General features: G+C 39.0%; 1 protein-coding gene across 1 annotated transcript in view; it reads right to left on the reverse strand.

Annotated features, from left to right (window-relative positions):
• The window catches only part of NUBPL (NUBP iron-sulfur cluster assembly factor, mitochondrial), an 87,587-nt gene extending 72,709 nt beyond the window's left edge, over window positions 1-14,878 (reverse strand). The window contains exons 1-3 of the mRNA XM_059819657.1: window positions 14,744-14,878; window positions 13,568-13,715; window positions 10,108-10,142 (exon numbers count right to left, since the gene is read on the reverse strand). Coding sequence (XP_059675640.1) covers window positions 10,108-10,142; window positions 13,568-13,715; window positions 14,744-14,878 — 318 coding nt within the window. The remainder of the gene's footprint in view (window positions 1-10,107; window positions 10,143-13,567; window positions 13,716-14,743) is intronic.
• Window positions 14,879-22,491: the final 7,613 nt, after the last annotated feature.

Consider the following 22,491-nt stretch of genomic DNA (forward strand, 5'->3'; position numbering starts at 1 on the left):
AAAAATCAACCACATTTGCATTCAATTATTCAAGATACTTTTCTATTAAACAGAGCAAAGCATATGTAATTACATGGATTATTTCATTTAGATATTAAAATATTTCTTTCTTTATAACATCTTGTGAAAGCTATTACAAAAAAGTTCAGGAGTTACTCTGACAAACTCTTCTACTACTTGCCTACTGTAAGAAAGCTGCGATTTCGAAAAAATAGAAAAGACCTATTTTTATGCTAGATTTCAAAGACACCAACAACAGTATTAGAGTTTCTTTGTTCTTGTACAAAAGGCGTATTTTAACAGATTAGAAAGATTTATGACTCAGTCCCTTTATCTGTGTCAGCAGCTAATTGAAACCATCAGAACATTGTCTAAGGGCTGTGCCACCAAATTACTTCTCAAATGGAAGTAAATATTTGCAGAAAAACCTACACAGCATTTGAAACCTCACTGACATCCTTTCCCTCAACTTTTTGAGGGTTTTCCCCCCAACAAGGATCGTGACTATCCACTGACTGACTAACTACAATGACCGTACAACTCACTACAGTTTTGTTTTCAGCGTAAAGGATTTAGGATGATCTAAATTAATTAGATTGACCTTCTGGGCATAGTCAGATCTTCACCACCATAGGCCACTTATTCCTAGGAGTCAGCAGGAGTGTATCTACGAGTGTACCAAACTCCCTGAAATGAAGAATAAATACATGCACACTGGAGAAAAATATCCCTCAACTATCTAGGAGGACTTTGCAAATACAGCTACTACTCCAAATTACAAAGCTGATCTTTGTTTCAAGCTAATACAATAAACCTAACAGTTTCTCAAGAAAATTTAAACACTTTCTCAAAAGTAAGAAAGATGCCTGTTTCTGAGATGCATTGCTTTTGTTTGTGGATATGGTTCAATAAAATGGTTGTCTTCAAACAGAAAAACAATTAACAAATTATCCAGTTTCTACAACTCTTGTTAATGACAGCACAAGTGTTCCTGTAGGCATGGTGCTTTCTGCAGGATTATAGGAGAAAGGTCTTTCAGAAAATCTTTAAATCACTGGCAGAACCTCACTAAAGATAGCCTAAAGTAGGTTTGGTTTTTTTTCTTCACCAAGCAATTCAACATGTTAGGTATAAAGAGTTCATACTGCCCAAAAGTAGCAGCTTGTACAGCAAGCATTGGCCCAATAAGCTAAGGTTTTGAGTTTTGTTTCTCCCAACTATCCCTACATGTGCAGTATGTAAGTATCCCTAGAATATTAATAATAATCCTTTACTCAAGATTTAATTATCTTGGAAAAGCATTATGGCAGCTACCAAGGGATCTTTTAAGACAGGCACAGCACAGTCCAGATGATCTCTTCCAGCATTTACAATGTTTTAAATCCCCAAGAGACAAAATAATTTGTATACACCTGAATGCTACCACATGAAACTGTTAATCAGAATTACCAACCCCAGATACCTCTCATGCTGAGTGAAGTTTAATCCAGATGAATAAATTACAATAATTTTAAAAAATTAAATTAAATTTTAATAAATTGTGTTTTCACCCATATAATCCACACCTCAGATAAATCAGCACTTCTTTCAAAGTACTACTGTATTAAAATAAATCCTAAAAAAAAATGCATAACATCAGACAAGGCAAAAAAGAACATCTGGGCAGAAGGAACAGATTACATGGGATCATAAGCAGGACCAAAGAGGCAATTCAAAAAAGAAAGGAAAAAAACAAGCTCTAGGATTCCTCTAATGTCCTCTGACATTATTGTCACATGCATATACATCTCATACCGATGCTGAATCATTTTTTTTCCCTGAAGTAATACTAGGGTTATGCAGACAAAAATGCAGCACTCAAGGCACATCCAAGCATGTCAAAGTCCCCCTACTTCTAAGTGTTTCTCAGAGCACACCACATACCACTGCTACAGCCACCCTCTACACTCTGCGGGAGAAGGATTCAGGTAATACAACTCCACTGTCTTCTTATGGCTGCATTTTCTCCTTATAAAAATATTTCTATCCTGTGCTATTAAACAAACAACATTCCATCTCTCCAGCTGGCACAGCAATAACCAAGTTCAAAACAGCTGTTCTCAAGTTAACATTTGTCCTTTTCCATCCACCTGCCCAGCTGTGGAAGAAAGTTTGAATAAATCTTCAAGTTTACTACACTTGGAAAATGCTTTCTGGAGACCTGTATTTTTTTGTTGCCTAACTGCAAGTTCTGAACAGCTTAAATTCTGAAGATATAACTGACAATGTAACCATTCCCATATGATTTAATCATGTACTTCCATGTCACTGGACACACGGCAAGCTACTTTGAAAAAATATGCTAAACTAACACATGCAGACTTATTGACCTCTTCATACAGAGTAAGATGCTTACCAATATTCCATCAGGCAGAAAGAACACAAAATCAGAAATAAGTATACTGTTGGCACATAAAAACACAAAAGTACTCTCTTGGTCTATTCAGAAAAAAGTATACTTAAGCATTGACAGATGTTCACATTTACCTTCTTATCAATGCTTTTAAGGTTTCCCCCCTCTCTAGCTAACTGCTCTCTAGCATAGGCTAACTACTGCTAGGATTTGCTCTTTCTGCAGTACTGCTGCCAGCTGTCATGGTCTCATCCGATCATTAGCAAGCTTGAGACCACCAAAAAGAAAAAGATTTACAGGATAAAGGACTGTGGTAAAGAACTATAATTCCTCTTCATCTTCTGTTTTTACAACATTGACTATATCATTCTTTTTACTTCACTACCATTAATCTTCTCAACAAGATATTAATTTGCCCAATTAGACCTCTCTGAAGATTTCTGAAAAATTTCAGCACAAGGTACATCTATATAATCACTGCATCTCCTACCTCAGTACAAATACAGTAAAGTTTTCATTCCAATTTAGAAACTCACCTACACTAAGAAATGAAAACAAGTTTTCACAGTCACCAGGTATAGATTCTGTATTTACAAGAAAACCAAATGCTACATAAATAGATAAAGAAGATATTCTTGCATATATTCCTGAAAGACGAGAATCCTACAGCTTCATGTTGTGCAGTGTACAAATTACAAGCATAGATAACCTCACTAAAAAGATCCTTTCCTGTAACTTCTCTGGCAAGATTCTCAACGTAATTAAAGTTCAGTTTAGCCTTTGAACTTGGCCACTGCCTTGTGAGCGATACAGATTTGCACGATAGTTGTATTCCGAATTAATGATTTTCAAGCTCTAAACTTAGTTGTAATAAATCCTTTTGGGGAAATGAATTAAAATAAAGTTGTTGAAGGTCATATTAGACACAGTCCCTCTATATACTGGCAGAGAGAGGTCTTGTAAAAATCCAGTAAATTTTCCATCCTTTGCTTTTTCTTATGCAGATTAGGTGTTCAAGGAACATGTGGACATGGCATTGTGGGACATGGTTTAGTGGGCTTGCTGGTGTTGGGTTGATGGTTGGACTTGATGATCTTACAGGTCTTTTCTAACCTTAGTGATTCTGTGAAAATTATTCAATTGCTATTATGTTTGTTCTCTTAGGCAGGTGAGTTTTACTATACATGGTCCTTGTACAGATGACATAGGTCCATGCTAATGACAAAATGATCCATATCTTTCTTCCTGTTAACTATTTTAGCAGACACTTAAAGAGTTGTTTAGTCTCTCCAATACACTTTCTTTATGTAGGTTTCCTTTTTTTGTCTTTCAGGTAATATTGACTATAAAATCAATTACGTTTTCCAGTAACAGATTTTTCAACCAAATGCAACCATTTCCATTCTTATATCACAGAGAAGCCCTCCACACAAACTTCTGTGGTCAGCAGAGAATCTGGTGATACTCATTGATTTCTTCCAAGTTGCCAAAGGCTTTATTGAGGAACAAGCCTGATAAAAGACTTCACGCCAACAGAAAGAAAGAAGAAAAAAAAAAAGAAAATAAATCAGCTCACAAAAAGCTGCTATAAATAGCTGTTAATCAACATAGCCTGTGTTACTGCTAAACATCCAGAGACTCTTTGACAGCATTAATTTTATTTTTGCTCATTTTTTCTGAGACTTCTTTCCATACTTCATAGGGCATATGTATCCCCACTGGACATTAGCGGATGATTTTTTTACTTTGAAGTAAACTCCGCAGACCACCAGAATTCCCTGGTGTTCAGCCTGGGAGGAATGGAGGCACAGGTTAATGAGCTGTCGCTGTTCTATACGGTGAAGGATTCTCTACATTAGAAGTGCTCCCAATATTCAGCAGCTGTAGCCCATTCCAAAGACAGAAATTCCAGCTTTGCTAAGTGAAGGTGCCAGTTATTTTTAAAGCTGGTGCTCTTAATCCACCAGCCGGACTCTCAATTTACCCTTTTAATATCATTATAGACTTAGAGCTAATCCCAAACTGCAAGCAGCAACACATAGGACAAAAGGGAACTTAAAATCAGGATAGGCTCTGGATTTCTTGTCTGACATACTGACACACTGAATAGCCATCTTTTAATCCCTAATTCTCAAACTCTTTCAGCTGCATACTATTTAAGTGCCTAGCTGTAAATTGGATTAAAGCCAAAAAAGTACCACTGCAGTTTTCTCACTCTCTATCCTAAGTGAGTTTTAAACACTCGCTCTTCTACTGGTTTAAAAGCCCTTTTCCTTCCTATGAAGAACTTGTAATTTTCTGACAGCTACAGAACTTCTCTGGCACTTTTTTCCACAAGTCTACAGTAGCTCCTAGTCAGATTTCTAAATGATCAGATACCAGTATTTCAACCTTGTTTGGCCTTTTTGCACATTATGCATCCTATTGAAAAAAAAATTTCAATACAGCACCATTTTAAAAATAAACTACCAAAATCCAAAACAGAATCCCAATCTACAAGATGCCTCGCTGCTTCCAGAGCATACCAAATTATTATAAACGTGCTTCACCTCCCACATCAGTCTCTCTGACATCTGCACTAGGCATTCAATGACTTGAAAGACTCAGGCAATTAACTCTACATGCAATACTTTAAAAAAAAAAAAGTAAAAATTTTACTTTTCCTCAAATTAAGCATATAGTCATTTGATTAAAATAAAACATTTTAGGTAGCCTATGTTTAAAAGTATTTTTAATTTCACTCATTTTTTACTTGAAAAACAGTAAGATTTTTTAAGCTTTATTCTCTCATTTTCTCAGCTGACCTAGAAGCTGAGCTGTCACTGCAAGATAACCCCAATCAATTCTAACTGGTATCTCCGGCTTTATTGACATTTTTTAGTGTTATTAAGAAACAAGCATGAACACCTTATCTATAGCAATTAAAGTCTTCTGATTCTCTAAGCAACAAAGGTAAAGATGCCTAGAAATCAAAACCTAATAATTAGGAAAGCTGCATAGGACGAGGACAAAACAGGTCAAAACTTGCCTTCACGCTATAATTATTCAGTGAAGGAGCCCATTATTGTTTAAATTCTTGAAGATTTGTTTGTTCCCCCCACATGGAATTTTCTCCTTACCAGAAAGAAATGTATATACATTGCGAAGTCATCTATTAATGCAGTCAAATATTACCCCATAGACAAATAGTTTAATTACAGGAGCCAAATATTTGAAAAAAAGCTGGAATGTAAAGAAAACAGGCTGGGTGGATTTTGAGTAGTTTTGAAATTAATGTGTGTTGTTTGATTAAATGCACATTTTGAAAGAACTAAAACTCATTTTATTATCACAACAGTGAATTCACAGGAAGCCTCTGCTCATAACTACGTAATTTCTATGGTATAACTTACTATATATTTGTGAGAAACCTCTTACTCACGTATGCATATAATAGACAGATGTCCACACGAGTTTTTTGGGGTTTTTTTTTAAAGAAAAAAGCAGAAATCTGCGTTGTGACGTTTTGACTGTGATCCTGTTGGAGTAAGTGTTTTTCCTGTAGGTAACCGTCAGCTTTCCCCAGCTGCACTCACATCTGGAGGCAGCGCGCTCGGCCCCGTACCGCCGGGGGTTAAAGGCAAGGCGAGGCGGGAGGAGGGCTCTGCTCGCCCCCGGCGCGCCCCCTGCCGGCCGCCTGCCTCCCGCCGCCCGGAAACATTGAGGGTCCTGCACTTCAAACACTACCTCGCTCAGCAGCCACTGGGTTTGCTTGGGAAAACAAAGGCCGCTCCCCAAGATAAAAATCAGCCTTGATGTATTTCAAGTTTTGGCCCTGGTCTGCTTGACCCAACAATCCCTGACACAGAGTTAGGCTAGAATAGTTAAAACCGATGCCTTTAATCAGGTGCCCTCCCTGCTGCAGGCAGAAGCCACTTGCTTATGCTTACAGGCTAATTTGTTCCATACGGTTTTACTTCTTGCTCCTCTGTCCTTCGCAACACAAAAACCATTTCATCCTATAGTGACAAATGGAAATCTTCCTGGAAAGAAAAGGAGAGTCAAAGGAAATCTGACTGGGGAGCTCGCCTCATAGTGACAGCACAAGCACACAGCCTCCCAACTGGATTTGTGCCATCCTTAGTCATGCACAGCTGGTGTTTGCTCACTAAAACACTCCGTTCATAAACAAGCAATCTCTATCCTATTATTGCTGCCATCTATTAATTCAGCTTGTTTCTACTATAATAAATCGTCTCTGGCCAGGCAGCTTTCATAAATAGTCATTCTAGTCTGAATATGAATCGTCCTGGCACGAAACCCAAAAATTCTTCCCAAGTGCTCCTAGGGGAGTACAACTGACTGCTGGTACATCTAAAGAATGAAAAGAATCAGCTGTCAGACTAAGCAAGCAATTAAAAATAGGACACAAGGGTAAAACTAAGTTATTTCTTAACATAAAAAGAACACTGTATATATTCATAGGTCTTGGTACAGGCACAAGAGCTTATACAATTCTTAACTAATCCATCTACAACAGGTAACCCGGGGTACCAAAAGCCTAGTATTCCAGAAAGGGATAAGAGGCTGCCCTGCTTGTTTCCCTGGCTTTGCCTCAAAAAAAGCCCAAAAGAAAACAAAACTCCCAAAAAGCCTACTTTGTCTTGGACGTGGTATCTAGACACCTAAATGAAATCCTGTCTTGAATTATTCACTACCATGAGGTAAAAATGCCCCAAACAGACTGAGCGCCAGCATGCAAGACTTGAACTCCTGAATTCTAATCCCGGCTCTGCCAACAACGCTGTGCGCCCATGACGATGTCCAAGGCTCTGTCGATGCCGTAATACTTCAGACCATCACTATAATAACTGAAAAAGCTTCCATATTAAAAATCTATCTATAGAAACAGTGGGGTTTTAGTTTTGTAACTACAGAAAGTAGACTTTTAAGAAAAGATGGAAGGAAGCTTTCTTTTATCAAAAGGACAAAAAATTCCTTTATACTTTGACTGTTAATCTTCTTCCAGCTTATGACACTATCAAACAACAATAAGATGTCACAGCTGTTACTGAAAGTAGCAAGAATCTACTCTAATCCAATCTCCTCTGAAAGCATCTTCTACAGATCTCCCTCACCAGAAAACAGTTCTTCTCAATAGTCTGTGACCTGTATAATCTTAGAAAAAGAACACTTGAAAGATCAGAAGACAACATTATTTATAAAGTCATTTAGCTCCAGTATACTACTTACTTTGAAAATCTAGTTATAAACATTGAACTTGTAACAGAAACAGACTGTATCTAATGAAGGAAGCACAGACCTTTATTGTCAAGACCTATCTTTCTTCACAAGTCCTTTCTTTGCTCCTTTAAACAGTACATCAAGTTCAAGCATCAGTTTCTATAAATCCGTATTTTGCTTATAAGAGACATAAGGACTGTAATGAAGTTGCAGGAGGCTGCTGAAGCTCTGAACCACTAAAAGAATCATTACTGCTTCCTCAGAAAGAGATGAATTTGCAATAGCAATGAAGGGAAGGGAAACCATGGGAAGGCAGTGCACAATCAGAAGTTATTAAAAGTAAAATGAAGAGGTCCACTGCTGCAGATCTGAGGTCAAAGAAATTCAGCAGGAGGCACCAATGGACTCTGGAAAACAACCTCCTTATTTATTTCACTGTAACAAAACTGAACATTGCAATGATCCCTACAAGTCAGAGCACTGGACAATGCCAGCTTGGATCAAGGTGCCAGAGATACTCATTTCATAACTCTGACTCACAAAACTGTAAACTGAAATCAATGGGAGTATACAAATGAACACACCAGCAAATTCAAGCCCAAGGGTTAAGCATAAACATGATGTATGCCATCATTATCTTTAAAAAAAAAAAAAAAAAGATATTAATGCACGAACAAACAAGATAGAGTTGAGTTTATTCAATCCACCTTAATTTCATATTTTCTAACCTGTAACTACATCAACACACAATTTCACCATGGCAGCAGCTTGGTAAATTGTGACCATCAGTTCATGCAAGTCACAGCTATTTCATCAATTTCAGCCACTCTTCATTGATTAACACCCACCAGACTCTGGCCTCCAATTTTACACCGCCACATAATCGTAACATCAGAAACGACTAGCGCATTCTATGTTTACTTAACTTTCTTGGCTCAATTTCATTTAAACTTATTTCTCAGTCCCTGATTTTCCAAATAACTCCAGCAACAACCTCTTCAATCCCTCTAGACTATGGACTCTCTTATTTGTGTGCTGTTCAAGTGTTTTAATGGGCTACTGAAGTGGTGTATCACATCATTGTATTTAAAGCCAGGTGTTTAACTCCTAACGAAAGGGTATAATCCCACAACTTGTGTATGTCAGAATTACTAAGAGATGCTTTATCTAAATATAAATTTAAACAATGCACAAAACTGCATGTTTGGAAAGTATCAGGCACAATCTTAAAAATATTTATGCTGGTATAGAAAGTTATGTGCAATTAGCTGACATGGTTTCCATGGAGCTACTCAATGACCATGCCACAACACAGATCACATTGCAGGATCACATTCATTTTGTAGAAGTATTGCAGCAAATGTCATGTTTTAAAGTTAATTAGAAGAAATCATTCAAGCAGTTTTGCTTTTCAAGATGACAGATTTTCCTCTGAAATCAAATTACTCCAGCAGCCTATTTAAAACACAGAATTAAAAACTGAGATATCAAGATCAGATGCCATTACAAACAGTACATATTTTCTATAACAACTTTAAACACTCTCTTCTTCTCAAGTATGACTGAGTTTATGGAAATTTTTTTAATCTTTTATAAAATTCCTACAGGAAGTGTGCAGATTGCATGTAAACCTCACTCTTTCTACCTATTGTTTTCTTTTACTCATCTTTTACAACAAGAAAAAGATGCTACATATACCAGATTAAAGTACTTGAGGATACTTTGTTTTTAATTAATGCTTTATGAGTACAAAACCTGCATTATATACCCTTACATAGGAAATGAAGCTTGCTTCTGAGTTTACCTCTGCGGCAATAAATGTGCACAATGGAGCTACTCCCAGTTTATAGCAGCAGGTGGACATAAGGAAGACCTGTTGTTTTTACGCTTGAATGGTTCCCACTGTCTATTTATAGTCCAAGTAATAGTTTGAGCAATACCAAACTGGGCAATGATATTTTGTCACTCAAAAAAAAATGTATTTCCAAGTTTTAGGGAAGATACGTAGCTCCTTTTTTTTTCCTCAGCTGTTTATATATAAAGTATTTTTACGCATTAATTTCTCTGGGAAAAGTAAGTCTTTAGAGCTATAAAAAAATGTTTGGACACCATTCAGCACTTACTCATATTCTTTCCAAGTCAGTGCTCTGAAGTGATAGAATTTAATTATTTATTACGTGTCTCCAACCTGCACAAACATCCTCTACTATGTCTACACATCCTTGCAGAATTGCAGCTGAACTCAGAGACACTCAAATGAAAGGACACAGCCAAACCCAGATGAAGGATAAGAGCTAGTAAGTCATTCATGGTACTGATAAAATATAAACAAATTAATATAAACTCAGAAGTCCATGAAAAACAAATAAAAAAATTAACTGTCAGAGTAAATAGTTAGTTTTAATGTATGTGACTGCCCCCAGCAGTAACCATTTTATTTATGACTCACACCCTTGTTTCACATTAAGGCTGATAATTAGATGTTCACTTACCGAATCATTTGCTGCTAGAGCAAGGGCTAGATTTACTGCAAGAAAGAGGAAGAGAAAAAATATTAAGTGCAAGAAAACTTAATTCCTAACTATTGAGAATGTTATCACTTCTAACAAGAGAAAATATAATATAAATACATCACACAATAATTGCATTCATCATCTTGGTTCTTAGCTTCTTGCACCTCTACAAAATTACTAGTTTAAATGGCAGCAGCACCCACATTTCAGTCCATGCTTGCTAACACGATAACAAACTCAAGCTAATCTGCAAAAACTTGCAAACTCTAAGTTTCTAGAGGACTCTGCAAAATAAAAATAAAATCTAAGTATTTTACCAAAGGATAATGTTAAGAAAAAAATATTGAGGTGTCCACTTGACTTTTAAAAAGTGAACACTGTACTATAAAACTAAAATAACCCTACCATAGGTAACCTTCACCACAGTCTCTACGGAACTTTCTAAAAACTAGAGATTAGCTAAGTATTGACCTAAACTATTAAAGTACAGTGACCAGAAAGATGATCATACCCTTTTGTTTTTGTTTCTTTTGCTATATTAAACATGGATATTCTCTTGGAAGAAGGTGTAACACATGCTTTTCACTTGATTTTTATGTCAGAAAACAACGTCTCATCTACCCTGACAGCATCTGTAACTGCTAAAGAAACAGAAAAACAGGATGAAGAAATTAAAAAGACTGTGAGTTTGTTTACAGCTTTTACATTTCCATCAATACTTAACCCCCATAACTAAAAAGCACATGCAAGAAACGATATCATTCAATGGCTCACCAGCTTCAATTATGTTGGAAGACCTCCTAGAAGCTTCAGTATAACCAAATAGAAATTGTTATAATCCAAGGAGTAACATGTTTTAGAAGAAAAAAACAACACCACACACACACACAATTTCCTTGGGTAACACCTTTTGCTTTCTTTACACATTGCTGTATGTCAGTCCATAAAGTCTTCTAAGAAAGACAAGCTGCGGTCAGCCTTGTTCTACTGGAAGAGTATGAAGGTACTGAGAACAAGCTGGGAAGCCAGACTCCCAGCTTAAAGAATTTAGTATTGAGAAAGATAAGTTCCTTAAACAAAATGGTGAGGAGGTTAAAAAGGAAAATTGTACAGCTCTCCCTAAGAAGCACACAGCCTCTGTTTATTCCCCTAAACTGATAAAGCGTACAGATTTTATTCTTGTTTGCTGTTTAAACAGATGCTTGATTAACTGTTCCCTGAATCAATCAGAGGAAATTTCATCCTTTGAAACTTGGAGACCAATCTACAAATCACAGATAAGGAGAAAAAACAAGGAAACCAATGATAAATAAAAAAATAGAATAAATAAAATCAACTGCAGCTCATGTCTGAAGAGGCACAAAGGAAGTACCAAGTTACTCCACACACTGTCTCAAAACCACTTTATACATCTATCTTCTTCCTATACAATTATCATGTGTGAAAATTAAAGTATGATTCACAATGCTTCTTCAATAAAGGATATTCGACTATTGAAAGGAAAAAAGTGAGACAGTAGAAATAATATAGTGGGAAAACCTGAGTTTTTTAGCTGGACATCTAGCTAGACACCTCATGTCCTCTGTTGAATCCCAGCTGATTCTTGCATTCCGTTGCCTTTGTGTTACCGTCAGTTCCAAGAGGGCGTAGAGATGCAGCATAGGACCTAACCTGATCCTAAACATTCATGTTGGCCCTAACGAGTATGTTCCCATAACCAGGAGCGCAGGAGAGCAGGGCACATACAGTCCAGAAGTTCAATACAACTTTTTTTTTTTTTAATTATTTTTTTAAACTTCACAGCAAGCTCCAAGAAAAGTCACCAAGGTATCTCTGCCCCTGCTAAACCAGCCAACCAGTATCAAGAATGATGCACAGAGAGATTGGAGTTAGTCTTCTTGAAATCAGTACAAGTCTAGGAAGGTTTATTAGTTTGAACAATGAAATTTATTCTCATTTTAATAAACAAGAATCTAGATTCCTTTTTCTTCTCAATATTATAAATTAATACATTCATTAACAAAAGGCTGTCCAATACAGCAACATCTGAATGGTTCATTTACATTTCAACTCTCTAATCCTTGTTGAACCCTGATTTTTTATTTTTAAATGCATGGGTAAGAACTCCCATCTCTTTAAGTGTGATTTATACATGTGTCATACTTCATGTACAAATTACATACATATACATACAAATTACATACAGACACCAGTTAGCTGAACTTAAATTAGCACATTTGTTTTCAAACATGAGGAGGATAATCTGAATTTACTGTTCAAATTATGTTCAGTTTGTAAATCTGTTGATTTACAAACAGATATTTGGTATTTTCAGTAACCTGAAACAAACAGCCTATGAATTTTAACCATCAACCAAAAGGCACATCATTAAGAAATGCAAGTGTTGATTGTTTTGCATGTCTTTGTACAGGAATGTGTATCCTATGTATAGGATAGTATATGTATGTATCCTATGTACAAAAAAAATACTTTCAATTTTTAGTATTTTATTTTTTTAAAGTACAGTTACTCTTAGTACAGATACCATGTTTGTCTGTTCTAGTATTTATTATACAGTCAGTCCTTTTCAAGCATGGCTGAAATAAAAATGACAAAATGAGAAATTAAGAGCTACATCAATGTGTTATTCATGGCAAATGGGGATGAACAGCAGACAACATTCAGCTAAAGGATGACTCTTTTCCTAATATAGATGCTAAGGAAGAGACTTTTAAGCAAATTTCTAACACTTCACAGAGATCTTTGCAAAGAGGTTTACCTTCAGTGTCATCTTTTTTTAAGTTCAAGCAAATTTCTGCAGTACTGGTAACCCATGTACTAGCTGGTTCTACCACCTAGGAACTGCAGTTAGAGAAAAATTAATTCAAAACCTAACAGTGGGGCTGAGAGAAGAGTTCAAGGTGCTTCACAAGGCTCTGTTCAATTTGTGTGGTTTATAACTACTGTTTCATCTTTGGTTTATGAAATGCCTATACAAGTAGTTGAGAAAATTGGACAGATTTTGAAGCCTTCTAAATATTAGTACTCTCTACAGAGCACATGACTATGCCAACATAGCACAGCGGAGCTGTCCAGGCACACCTACGCTGCTAAGGAAGGAGAAACAGTATCACTGCTCCGCCATATGATCCCCTCCACCTCAGCTTACACCGCCTCTTAAGAAAGCAGACTGTCCCAGGACAGCACTGCACTATTATGAAGATATTATTTCAAAGCTGTCTGCTCGATTTGCATCTCATTTGAAGCCAAGACCTCTGTACCCATGTAGATTCTCAATGGCTGCAGTGGGACTTGACAGAAGTGAAGGGTTGTGTTAGTGGGACTCAATTACAAGGTAATGACACAACAAGTGCCTGAATATTCCTTACAAAGTATTACAAAATGTGCAAAGTAAACAACAACAACAACAAAATCTTACCTGCTGTTGTTGATTTTCCAACTCCCCCTTTTCCAGAAGCCAAGACCACCACCTGCTTAACTCCTTCTATGGGCTTCTGTTTCGGCAGCCCGCGTGACAGGATCCGGGCACGTTTGTCCCTCAGAGCCTCATCCCTGGAGCCGGAAGACTAACAAAAACAGAAAGCAAGCGAATGTGGATGCACCAACCTGCAGCTTTCGCAAAGAAAGCTGACAGGGAAGAACCCACCTCTGCACTTAGCAATTTTCACTACTGGCCCAAAAAAACACCAAAACAAAACATTTTGCACACAGGCTCTCCCCAAGGGAGACCGCTTCACAGGCAGGCACGCTGGCAGAAACGGGGCCTACTTAAAAATAACCCCAGGGGGCATTTTGTTTAGACAAACAGTTAAATATGATCAATCTTAACACTTGAAAGAAAAAAAGAATGAGGGCTTCTGTTAAAATAAACCAAAACACCACTTAAAAGGTTGGAAGCTTTAAAAAGTCAGGCTAGACCTAGCAGCCTTTTATGTTGCAGTTGCGTCAAGCACAACAAATACAGCTAATAGCGAAGGAAGAGAAACCCCAGGTGCCGAGGCACCAGCGAAGCACAGGCACCTTTCCAGAGGGCTGTCCCTCACCTGAGCCGTGCCAGAGGCAGCTGTACAAGCGCCAGCGCGCTGAAGCAGTCCCACTTCGCTGCTATTTCAGAAGCAGAGGCGCACGGCGGCTTTTCTGCACCCTGCGGGCCCTCCGCAGCGGGATGGACGGACTACCAGGCAGGAGCCCACATCTCTCCAGGCAGCGTCCCACCTACTACCTGGTGGCCAATTTTACCACCGCAGGCGGTGAGCGACCGCTCGCTACTTCCCCAGAATTGACTCAGCCCCAGGCAAAAACCGGGCAGTCTCATCTTCCTCTGCTCGGTCCGGCCGCTGCCCCAGGCCACCCCGCGCCGCTAACGCCCTGCAGCGACCGTATCCCCACACCGCAGAGCAGCTGCCGCACACAGCCCGCCAGGGCAGCCGAGCAGGTCCCGGCCGCGGCGGCTCTCCTGCCTCCCACCCGCCGCTGCTCCCCCCCAAGCACACTGACAGCCCGACCCTCCGCGGCCGGTGGGCACGGCCGTCCGCGATCCCCTCCCGCCCCGGGGCGGACCCGGCGCACGGCGGAGAGCTCACGCTTCACTCACCGCGGAGTCGGCAAACGGAGCGGCGCAAGCGGCGGGCCCGCAGCCCGGGTCGCGCCGCGGCGCCGTTGGAGCCCTCCCGCCGCCGACGGGGAGGCGGGCGGCGCGCAGCGACCAACGCCAGGCAGCAGCCCCCATGCCCGCCGCCTCCCCCGCCCCGGGCGCGCTGAGATGGCGCCGTCTTTCCGCGCCTCGGCCCGCCCCCTGCGCCGCGCCGGGCCGGGCCGGGCCTCTCCGCGCTCGGCGGGTGCCCAAGGACCTGCACAGCCCGGGAGGCCCGGAGCCCTGGCGGCGGGGCTGGGGCTGGGGCTGGGGCTGGGGCTGGGCGGGCCCAGCAGGCCCCGCGGAAGGCTTGCTGGAGATGGAGGATTTTGTGCTGAGAGAACTGCTGCGGCTCAGGACCGTGTTGGACCAGACCGAGGCCTTCCCGGATAAAATGCCGAGCGGTGGCACTGTGAAGCAGCAGCACAAAAAAGCAGCTCCTCGCCGCTGTCTGTAAGAAAACTGGGCCCAAGGGGAAAATACCGGGTGACCATATGCATTACAAATTGGGTTGGGGTCTTTCCTTATGGAGTTTTGCTTGTCCCCGCTGAATCTCGTTCTGGTTTTCTCTGCGGCACTCCTTCAGCTCGTCGGTGCTTTTTGAGTTCTCATCTTGGCCCGCAAAATGGTTGGCCAAGAGCTTGGTCCCGCCTTAGTTTGTGTTCTCTGCAAATACAATGAATATATTCCATTTCATCGTTTGGGTCACTAATTAAAAGAACAAAGAGACCTCTAGCCAAGACAGATGCCACCTGGTATTTTTTTTTAATAATACTGATAATTGTTCTGGTTGTAGTTTTGGTTTTCCAGCCAGTTTACACCTGCTCTGTAGAAGTTTCATCAAAACCACGTTTCTGTTCCCTATGTTGTGTGAGATTTGTTTTAGGCTACTGCTTCTCTCCCACCTGCAAGGCTTGTAACCACGTTGTGGAAGGAAATTAGATCGGTTTGACATGATTTGCTCTTGACAATTCCATGAATAGTCCTTATTCATCTAAGCGGTATTATACAAGTAATTCAGATGTTGGCAGTTTCAGGCCATTAGTTTTCAAAGATAAAATACAGTCTAGATAGTGTCCTTTGTTGGTATCTGTTGTAATACGTAATGGGTCAGAGAATTTTACATTGGTTTAAAGCATTATTATAATAAACATTCCCTCTCTTTCACAGCGAGCGGAGTTTTCACAACCATTTTAAATGCTATTTTTTTACTTGTATTATTAAAAGCACTGATGAAGCATTTTGCTAAAACCCACCATTTTCAAAGGCTTATTCCAGTGCTTAGCTACCACACAAAAATTACAACAATAAAAATAAAAATTTTGCTATCCTTTAAGTGATTCTTACTCAACCTCTCATTTTTGTTGTACCCACATGAACATATTTTGCATAGCTAGCACAGACACCTGAAGAGGTCAAATTGAAACAACAAAGTCGGTACCGAGCCCGCGATCGGGACGGTTTTCCGAGATGAATAACTCAATAACAACTAGTTTGTTATTAAGCAGGCATTCTTTAATACAGCGCTGGGCAGCACTGGGGATTTGTCCACCACGAGTGCTCCAACGGGTTAGCAAAGCACCTCAGTTCATATACAGAAAAATCATACATATTCATCAGAATTCTAAAAAGGGCGGTCTTATGTGGATGAGTTCCCGGAATTCATTTGCATAGTCCAAGCATGCGCAGTAAAATTAGGGTTAGGGTCTTTTCACCCTCTGGTGGTCGTTCATAGTCTTCCTCACACTGTCCGCTAATTGAACTTCGGGTTTCCGTTGTCCATACATGGTCATGGAATTGGCTCATCCATCCTTTGGCCTCGGAATGTTACAAAAGGGTCAGTTTGAACTAGTTCTTTGGCGCTTATCTTGACACAAACGTCTCGAGTCCCTGTTATCAATGATATACTCAGGAGGCATAACGAGCTACCTCAAGGCCCATTTGATCTTGTCAGGAAGGGAGTTACCCGTCTTGAAACATCCTATTATCAACTCTGCTCAGCAAATAATTAAAACTATGCAAGTAAAGCTTTTATGTAACACAGCAGGGTCTCAGCCAGGGACCGTCAGTGATTTAACCCTTCATTCAAAATAGTTTCCAATAATTTACCCTACTGCCAAACCAAAATGCAAAAGAATACTGAAAACCAATGAGCCACTTCACTTTGAAACTAAAATATAGATCTGCCTCAAGGGCCTTTTTTTCACTGCCTCAAGGAAACCATGTTACCTTTTGCTTTGAAAGAAATTTGCATAATTCGTTTTCCTACCTTGAGCAGTTGGAGGCAGTGTTAAAGTGCAAAATGGTATGCATCTCTCAGAAATTAAATTGGTACTGCAGGATCACCGATAGGCATACAGTTTAGCTATCCATCACTTCAAAGTCTAGACAAAGAAAAGAAAATGGCAAAAAAGATCCATCGTATACTCTTTGGTTCTGAGAATAGTTCTAACACCAACTGGAACAATCCTCACAAATATTTTTGTGGTTTGTTTTTTTGTAAAGCTGATCTAGCTTTACAAAAAATTGATTTTTAGAAAAGTGAACTGGAGGAGTTTTCCAAACTGTCGCCTAAGAAAGAACAATTATGAATATTTTTAGTTTTAATAATTTCTTTTAGCATTGGTTTGTTAATAGTAGGGGAGCTAATATAGCAGTAGGCTGTATTGAGTGTGTATATGAAAAGTAGAATTTGGCTATTAGAAAGGGATTAAATTTGCTCAGCAATAAAGCAGACATTTTCAAAATACCTTGATTGTTAATACTGGAATACATTGATTACAGTTTGGTTGAGTAGTATTCCACCATCTCTACTAATTGTGAAGACAGTTTTATGGATTACATACTTTTCATAATTGCTTTTGGCTTCCTATTTAAATTTTAACATTTGAAAGTATTGGTCTAAGTTGTTTGCCCAACATGTCATTGCAATCCACATACAGTGCTAAAATACAAGTCTAGGAAAATGCAACCAAAAAGTTGACAAGGATTTTACTGCCAGATTTGAGTCTTTATGGAAACTATAGGCAATCTCTGCATCTATCAGAAAATTCCAACCCAGACTTTTCAATAGTTCAACAAAATGAAAAACACAATATTTAATTTTAATGCAAATTGATAGTTTTCTTTAAGTAAGTGTAAGAAAATGTTTCAAAGACTTTAAATTGCTATTCAGCCTGAACACTAACATGATAAAAATATAATTGTTTTTTGTCTGAAATTAGCTTGTCTTGTGTTTAAATATATTCTTTCTCCACCCAAAATCAATTAAGGGTATCCAGATATATCTAGGAGAGATTTGTTGCCAAATGACTCCAAATTTTAAAAACAAATTAACAGTTGCAAAATGACTTGGTAGATAATTAGGTTGATTTCTGTACAATAGGAAGTAAGCAGCTAAAAAAAAAGAGTGCATTATCAAGACTGTAAGCTTTCAAGGCTGATGGAGCCCTGTGTTTCCATTCTTACTTCTGGGTGTCTGCATAGTACCGTATTAATAATACAGTAAGTTAAGGGCACACTGCAAACTCTTACGCATATTAGCCATCCATTTTGGTCACAATTTAAACTAGGAATTATATTAAAGAAAGGCTAAAGAAATGTTCTTCAAAACTAAGGGGTCGTTTTAGCTTCATGACCAGGCCTGTAATCTTTGTCTGCAGAGCTATACCATAGCATACCAGGGTGAGTGTGTGTGGCATGGGAGTCACCGATTCTGGTTTTTTTCCCTGGCTGGTCAGCCAGCCCTGGCACATTTAAGATAAAGAAAGTTAAAGTGTTGCTTTTTATCTTTTTTGTCCACATAGTGATAATTACTTGGTTCATGAAGAAAGGAAGTCTAAGATAGTTACGTTTTAGGCCAGTTATCAAAGCTCATGTGATGGACATCATGGCTGATGTTGTATGACTAAGAAATACAGATGAATACATTAAGTATGAGATAATCTTCCATATATTGTTATATAGTAAAATAAGATACAATGCCCTAAAAAAGAGTTATGGAAGTTGTGGGACTTCTGGAGAAGCCAGGAAAACTTGCACTATGATTGCCTTTTAAAAGTTAGAGACTCTGCTTCTATCTGAGCTTCAGACTGCTGGAGAGCAAGGAGGACACCTGGGATCATCACATTACCTTTTTTCCACCATCTTAAACTGGAACACTTGTTACCAAGCTTTTTTAAAGCTAAGCCTAGTTTGAAAAAAAAATGGTAATCCTCTGTGATTTCTTGTGCTCTTACTCTACAACTGCTGATGCAGGGAGCCTTGCTGCTCTGCCCTCATTTCTGAGCCTCAGGCTCCTTAGTGTTATTTCTTGGCTCAGCCCATGCACTGTGTCTCAGGATGGCTGCCACCTCCTCCCTTTGGCAGCTCTGAGACCAAGCTAGAGCTGCTCTCATGGCTCTTGTCAGACTATCATTCTCCTGTGGGGCTGACAAACTAGATCAGGCTGCAAAATAAACCAAGCCAAAATGCCTACCAGTGTGAGTTCTTTGGTTTATCTTTGCTATGCTCCTCATGTAAGTTAAAGCAACTTCCAGGTTGCTTTACTTAATGCTGAGACACGCGATCTGGTCCTGCACAGACCAGTGTCAGCTTGGCAGAGTTCATGCACGTTGAGCTCGGTGTCAGATTTAGGAGTAACAGGCTCCAGCCAGATCAGTAAGGCACACCTCAATAACAAGTAAGTGGGGAATTTCAGGCATGAGAGGAGAAAACAGCTGCAGATGTGTATGAGGAGAGTCTCACACTATTGCCTCTCTGTCATTCATTAGAATTTCTTTTCTTACATCTTTTACCTGCTAGGCTTAGACACCAAGGCCAACATCACTGATATCAAGGCAATTATGCCCACTTGTTGCAAAGTAAATTTGGCCCAAGATATTTTAACAGATTCTGATTTCAAATATCCATACACAACAAGTGAGGTATACCTGTGTTTTCATATGGAATATTACCTTCTTTAAGAAGCAAACTTTGTTCATTATATATGGCAATGCTTGAAATTGCAACATCTTAACAAGCACAGTGAAAACACATAAGCAACAGTAATAATGTATTCATTTTATCATACTTATTAATATTTTCAAAAATATAAGACCACAAAAGTAGCTTCATCCTATGTGAATGCTTTGCCAAACCTTAAACTGAGAAAGAAATTCAGTTGTCTCCTTTAGTTCTGTCTTGCTTAATGAGGAAGAAGGTCTGGCAGAATTGAGCCCAATTTAATTTCTATATTGCTTTCATGTGAACATTTTAATCAGTGCAGTCCTTCACAGTCAAGAAGAGATTAAAACTTTATTTAAATTATCGCTAGATTCTTCTGAAGTCAGTCATCAAGTTCTTCAGGTTAATATTGCTTACTATAGTAACAGACACATCACAGTGAAGATGCAGCTGATATTACAGCAATTTTTCCAGCCTTAAGCAAGTGGTGCAGAAAATGAAGAGATTTATTTTGTTGAATATGCCCTTCAGTAACAAAGCCACATAATTTTTCTTAGGTACCTGATATATAGATATTCCTTGCATGAATGGGATTAACTCCAATTAACAGTATTTCCATACTTGAGGAAAAGAGAAGAACAAAGGTTTTGATTTTTTGGAACATATTCCTCATGTTTGCCATATATTTTACAAACATTGAAGGAAGACTGCATTTTCTTTCTTTCTTCTTATTTTTTTTCAGTAATGGAGATGAATTGCAATGATAAGAGTCCCAGGGGCAGAACGAGCCCTATTGTATTAGACATTGTACAAATGCAGAATAAAAAAGATGGACACTGTCCTAAAAGCTTCAGTAAAACATTTGAAACCACTGGTCTAAGTCATAATGGCATCCAGTCACAGTTTCAGTTTCTGAAATCGTTTTAATTCTGCTCTTCATTTTTCTCAGTAATGAGCTTATGCTTTACAGGAAGCATTTTTGTTAACATCAGAACCTTGAGCCTAAATGAGTTCTTGATAGCACACAAATCTTATTTGACCAATGAGGCTGACTGCGACATTACATGAACGTTCAGTGTTTTTGGTGTTTAGTAATTATTTTTAAAATCTGGTTCATGTTCCAAACCAGTTCAGTTTTGCTCTGTGGCCATTCAATACTTATAATTCGCAGTACGCTAGCAGAGCAAGGTATTTCAGAAGGGCACCAATGCACTTTGGGGGTACATGGACCACTTACACAACTACGCCGGCAGCAACCTGCTCCAGAGTGTTTCAGTGTGCAAGGACTAATCTCAGCTGAAAAGAAATGTGATCCAAAAACACTTCTTGTGTCTGCGCACCGTGTTTGAAGCACTATCATGTAAAACTGTGAGGCACTCCACCACTGTGGAGCCACAGCAGCTGATTCTTGGAATGCAGTCCTCTGGTTAATCCTCAGCTGTGAAGGAAAGTAACTCTTCTTCAGGGTTTTACATTGAGCCAGAGGTAGATCCAGGAATATAATCTGGAGTTCCTGGTTTCTAATCTCCTGTGCTGAAGTGTTACGATTACTGATTTACCCCTCCAAAAAAGAGAGACACAGTGCCTCAGATTTTTAATTATGCTAATATCCTCTAATGTCAAACACCAGGCTGCTATAGGCAGAATAGCGCCAACTGATGTTCCTAGCAGAGAGAGCTTAGATAGGCATGTTTATAATTTGCCTATTTCCTCCTTTATAGGAGGAAGGAACAGCCTAAACCAGAGCACCTTTGAAGTTTATCTTTTACAAGAAGCTCAGCAAGTTCCTCTCAATTCAGAGAATTTATCTTTGCTTTCTTTTCCATCGCAGCTCCCTGGGCATTAAGAGAAGAGGGATTGGGTTCATGGCTCCCTACGACAAAGGAACTAGGTTTCTCATTGTAATTGGTTCAGAGGAAGGTAGTTTTCTAGTGATTTCTTCATGAAAGCTCTTGGCCTATGGATCTTGAAACTAAGGTCTAAAAACCAACTCTATCACAGAAATAAATGTAATTCGCATTCTTCTAATTACTGCCACTAAAGGACTGCACTGTACCTTTTAAAATACCAATTTAATCAAACTTTGACATGAGGAAATATAATGGTATTACAGGAAATAGAGGGACTATTGGTAGAAAATACAAAATCATTTAGACACTAAGTGATTGTTGAATTCAGCACTTGGCTTATTAGCTCACACTTAGGATTTATGAAAGTAGTTAAGAGAAAGGAGGTTTGCAAAGCGGGGTGGTGTTGTGCAACCCATCTCCTGAGAATGGGCTCTGGCCCACCTTAACTGCTGAACGAGGACCAGAATTTTTTTGTTACTGAGTGACCCCTGGCCAAAAGTACCGTCAGGAACCGTTAAAAGTAAAGATCAGTTGCAGTGTCCAAGAATATTTCCTGCAATTGATTAACTTTCTAGTACAGATGTAGCCTAGAGGTACACCTGAAGGTGAGCTGAGTCATTCTCTAAGCCCCAGAGTACATTAGATCTGTGTTTTCTATAACAGGATTTAAAACACCTCATATTTGTGCTGGAATTTATTTGTGGGCACCAAAATGAAGGGTTTTTTAATCTGGATGTGGCCCTCACTCAGACTGTCACTATGAAGCCACAATTATTTTTTGTTCTATGGGCAACAGAGTATCCAGGGAAAGATTAAGTATCTGTAACTGATATTAAAATATCCCAAGTTACAGAGTAATTGTTTTACCCAGTTATTCATAAAAACGTAAGCCTCCAGCAGTTCCAAGAATTATCT

This window comes from Gavia stellata, chromosome 7 (assembly GCF_030936135.1).
Source record: "Gavia stellata isolate bGavSte3 chromosome 7, bGavSte3.hap2, whole genome shotgun sequence".
NCBI classification, from domain to species: domain Eukaryota; kingdom Metazoa; phylum Chordata; class Aves; order Gaviiformes; family Gaviidae; genus Gavia; species Gavia stellata.